Source organism: Opisthorchis viverrini (assembly GCF_000715545.1).
Source record: "Opisthorchis viverrini unplaced genomic scaffold opera_v5_271, whole genome shotgun sequence".
NCBI classification, from domain to species: domain Eukaryota; kingdom Metazoa; phylum Platyhelminthes; class Trematoda; order Opisthorchiida; family Opisthorchiidae; genus Opisthorchis; species Opisthorchis viverrini.
The window spans coordinates 334,398-335,561 of NW_008751929.1; the positions used below are offsets into that span (position 1 = coordinate 334,398).

General features: G+C 50.1%; 1 protein-coding gene across 1 annotated transcript in view; it reads right to left on the reverse strand.

Annotated features, from left to right (window-relative positions):
- Positions 1–642, reverse strand: part of T265_09371 (hypothetical protein) — a gene marked incomplete at both ends in the record, with an annotated part of 67,259 nt that extends 66,617 nt beyond the window's left edge. Inside the window, one exon of the mRNA XM_009175414.1 lies at positions 619–642. Coding sequence (XP_009173678.1) covers positions 619–642 — 24 coding nt within the window. The remainder of the gene's footprint in view (positions 1–618) is intronic.
- Between the last annotated feature and the right edge of the window lie 522 nt (positions 643–1,164).

Below are 1,164 nucleotides of genomic sequence, written 5' to 3' on the forward strand. Positions count from 1 at the left end.
ATTTGCGTGCGCCGTCGTATTCGTTGCCTGCTGGTATGGTTTTACTGGCATCAATCATGGATAACAACCTCGACGACATCCAGAGGTCCTGTGATCGAATTGGAGAAGTCGGACAGGCAGCACTGAACGCCGCTAGCATAGCTCCTTTCACATTTTGCGACGCTTCACCCAAATGCTCACTGCCACCACAGCATTGGTTTACTGTGGAGAGTTGTTGGGCCAGCTCAGATCGATACTGTTGAGCTATGGCAGTTCTTCGAAGCTAGTGTATTGGCATGCTTCTTGCCGACTTTAATGGTCTGAAGGGAAACGAACTGTCAAGCATGCGCGCACTACGCCGTGATCCGAATCAAGCGGTGTGCCTCAGAGAGAACTGCAGTCTTGAATTGTGGCTCTCCACCGGTGGCTGTTGGCCACGTGGTCCAACTGGGTCCACGGTTGATTTGTAGCTGGCGGTCGCCAGGTAACGCGGTGCGAACGTTTATGTTGAAAGTTCGCACTTGCCAGACGCTGAACTGCGCGGGCAAATGATACTCCCCGGTTGCCCAGGCCGATGAAGGGGGTTCGGTTGAGCCACACCAACTTGAGTACCAGGTACCACCAATCATCTATACCTACCACCACTTCCGAACTAGCATTCATCACAACTGAATTTTGCTCTATCGAAATCCTTATCTGCGCGGGCACTCCCTGAGACTTTCCTTAAAAATCATGCGTCACGTTCGGGCGGAATGTTTCCTCTTCTCCAATGTTTCTACTGAAGAGTGGGCTGTTCACCCCACCACAGGCTGCAAGTTCCAAATTTTCCTTCATTTCACTCTACACTTGGCTCTGGGCGTCAACGCACTGCAGCACAATTTAAGTGTAATTAAGAGCACTCGGTATCCAGTTGCGTTTATACCTAATATACCCGTCTACATTGACCTAACCTTGACGGCGCGCGCATTCAATGGTTTCTTAGCATGAAGACTGCAATTTTGAATTTACAAGGGGTCATGTGAAGCAGGCGGCATTGGTTTCTGTGCAGTGAGATTGCTGATTCCAGTAGAAACTCGTAAGGTAAACGCCGCGTGATGAAAAACCCGCATCAAAAGGAGAACATGGATGCAAGCTCAAACTTGCATGGATCCATCTACTGCTAGGAGATCCCGGAAGACCTGCAGC